Genomic DNA, 3,211 nt, shown 5'->3' with positions numbered 1-3,211 from the left:
AGATTTTTCTGAACAAGCAGCCAAATCCCAGGAAGAAGCTGTTGGTTCCCTGTGCTTTGGATCCACCAAATCCTAATTGCTATGTGTGTGCAAGTAAGCCAGAAGTGACTGTGAAGCTGAATGTGCACAAGGTCACTGTGTTAACACTCCAGGATAAGGTAAATCTTGAGGCTTCCTTTTTCATCTTAATGCTGTACATTTTTAAAGGCATATTTTGACTGAGCATTACCTGCTTATATTTACATTTCAGCTTTATTAACCAAGATGCTTCTTACCCGTGTGTGTTCTGTGTCTTGTGAAGGAATGTTTGCACTTTGTAATTTTTTGATGGTTTTAAAGCCTGTTCATACCTGACAACAACAAACTAAATTTGTACTGCATTTGAATAGTTCAGTAGCCACACTGCAGTGGTGTAGTCACAACTGATTTTGATTCTGTCGTTTTAATGAAGTATTCTGAAAAACTTTCCAGCATATCTGAATCAAAAATATAATCATTTTGTTCACAGAAGTGAAAGAAAGAAAACTAGAGGCTCTTGGTAGATGCCAATAATAATAGGATAATAAAATCAACATAATTCAGGGTTCTTTTTCAATAAGTGTGTTTAAGGCAGCTATTGATTAAATAATCGTATTTGTATTTTCAGATACTGAAAGAGAAATTTGCTATGGTAGCACCAGATGTACAAATAGATGATGGAAAGGGAACTATCCTTATCTCTTCAGAAGAAGGAGAAACAGAAGGTATGAGTGCTGAAGGTTTTCAGATAAGAGAAGACAAAACCTTGGAAGAAACCATGCACAATATGTGTAGAGCAGATTGTTGCAGTGTTCATCCTGTAGACTGGTGTTTGAAGGGAATGGATTTGCAGGTGTTTTGGGTGCCCTGGGAATAGGCAGTGGGGTTGTGTACAGGCCTTCATGGCCGCTTCAGCTTCCCTGCATCAGCTACTTCCAAGATTCCTTCCAAAAATAGGGACCTGTGTGCAAGCCCCCTTCATTTTGTGCTTCTTAAATGGGGGTCTGTTGATGATGCTTGTAGGCACTACTGAAATACAGATATCATCTCCAGAATGTTCCTAAATGTAATTGTTAAATGCTTGAATGTGATGCATGAGGGGTAAATAAGTCAACATAAGTAGTTCTAACTCCTAACAGGTTAAAAGTCAGCTTTTACTATAAATATGGCTAATAAATGCTAATCCTAATGTTTCTACAGCATTCCTTTCATCATATGGGTTCAGGTGTAAAAGACCTTTATATAAATAAACAGCTGTAAACACTGCGGGTTTTATTGTTTTTGTAGCAAATAACCACAGGAAGTTGTCAGACTTCGCAATTCGAAATGGCACTCGACTACAAGCAGATGATTTCCTACAGGACTACACTCTGTTAATCAATGTGCTTCACAGGTAAGATTCTGAAATAATGATTTGGCCTGTGTGTAAGTAGAACAGTTCCACCGGGGTTTTCCACTCAGAGTTTTAAAATATATAAAAGAAGTTCCAAGATTAAGCTGCTGAAAGGAAATATAGAGGTAAAAGAGGAATTGTTATTTTTTTTAATGAAATTATAGAGTTTAAGGTTTTTGGTTTGGGTGGGTTTTTGTTATGATTTTGTTTTTTTCACAACAGTATCAGAAAAGTTTGTTTGAATAATTTGTTGTTACACATCATAAAAACACAGTGCAAAACCAAATACACTTTTGGGGAAACAACAAGCAAGAAACTGCCATTTGAAATAAAAACAAAGCAAAGTTTAAAAAGGAAAATAGATCCTTGAATGAGGTTTTCTTTGGGAAGGAGACTGGGGTTGTTTTCTCCTGGGTGTTTCAAAGCAGGTGTGTTTTTCTGCAGTGAAGACCTAGAAAAAGATGTGGAATTCGAAGTTGTTGGTGATGCCCCTGAAAGAATTGGCCCTAAACCATCAGAACCACCATCGAGGAACATCAGCAATGGTAGTGATGATGGAGCACAACCCTCAACATCGACAGGTAAATAACAGCATTTGGTATGAAATGAAACAAAATAGTCTTTCAATAGTGCAGTCCAATTAAAGCAGTTGTCTTCAGTTTTATGACTTAACTTTGCCAAAACAAAATAAAAGGCATTTGAGTTGCCTCTGTGTATAACTGCGATAGTAAATAGAAAAATGCACATTTACAGTTGTTACAAAATGCACAAAAGTTTACAGTAAATACAGCTTGAAATTGTATTATTTACCTGGCAAGGGCCTGGTGGGGTGTCAGTTTAAATGCATCATCTGCACAGGGATTTAAATAAAGTTAGACTCCTCCTAACTCATGGGCACACTGTTGCTTGAATAAAAAGAATCAACCAAATTTATCACCTCCCCAAAGAGAAAGGACTCTGCTCTCAGGAAGAAGTACCATCACCTTCCTTTTGTGAACTTGCTTTGAACACACTCAAAACAGCTTAACTGAAATGCAAATGGAGTGCTTAAAGAAGGGGAAGCTATTGAACTGGAAATGTCCCACTGTTTATAGGGACAGGGTGTGCAGATGGGAGTTAGGGATCCATAGTTCTGTTTACACTTTGGGATGCTGTTCCTTTGCCTGGCAGATTGAAGCTGACAAGTATGTAGTCACTTGCCTCCTTTCTCAGGGGAGACTAAATTTAAAGAGCATTGCTAAAATTTATTTCAAATTATATTAAAAAATGACAGAAATAGCATAAAATTAGTTTTTACAGCGAATTTGTGCTTAAAAACAAACCAAATCCACTAGAGGTCTTATAAGTTCACATTTGGTTCTTTTTTGCCTTTTTGTACTCTCCATTGTTACCCTGTAGCTCTGTGAGTCTGCTCACCCTTCCACTTCTTCCTTTGTGGGTTCCTTTTTGGCCTCTCTTGGGAGTTCTGCTGAGTGTGGATGGAGAGGAGAGGCTGCACTACAGCTTGGGGGCTGGGAAAGTTCTTTTCTCAAGAGCTGCTGCAGACAGCATGGGATTGTTCTGTTCTGTGCACTCAGAACAAGTTACAGTCACAGAACGTGCCAAGTTGGAAGGGACTCACAAGGATCATCCAGTCCAACCCCTGGCCCTGCACAGCCCCATCCCCAAGAGTCACCCCCTGTGCCCCAGAGGATCATCCCAACCCTCCTGCAGCTCTGGCAGCCTTGGGGCTGTGCCCACTGCCCTGGGGAGCCTGTTCAGTGCCAACCACCCTCTGGGGGAAGAACCTTGCCCTGAGAT

General features: G+C 39.6%; 1 protein-coding gene across 2 annotated transcripts in view; it reads left to right on the top strand.

The window, feature by feature from the left end:
* The window catches only part of UBA2 (ubiquitin like modifier activating enzyme 2), a 20,438-nt gene that overhangs the window by 11,752 nt on the left and 5,475 nt on the right, over positions 1-3,211 (top strand). For both annotated transcript variants that reach the window (XM_027894533.1, XM_027894531.1), the window contains exons 14-16: positions 647-743; positions 1,306-1,411; positions 1,856-1,992. In XM_027894533.1, coding sequence (XP_027750334.1) covers positions 647-743; positions 1,306-1,411; positions 1,856-1,992 — 340 coding nt within the window. The remainder of the gene's footprint in view (positions 1-646; positions 744-1,305; positions 1,412-1,855; positions 1,993-3,211) is intronic.

The sequence above is a fragment of the Empidonax traillii genome, unplaced genomic scaffold (assembly GCF_003031625.1).
Source record: "Empidonax traillii isolate 1590-97213 ecotype Southwest subspecies unplaced genomic scaffold, ASM303162v1 scaffold432:size744455, whole genome shotgun sequence".
NCBI lineage: Eukaryota > Metazoa > Chordata > Aves > Passeriformes > Tyrannidae > Empidonax > Empidonax traillii.
The sequence above is the reverse complement of the archived record's forward strand: the minus strand, read 5'-3'. Positions and strand labels throughout refer to the sequence as shown.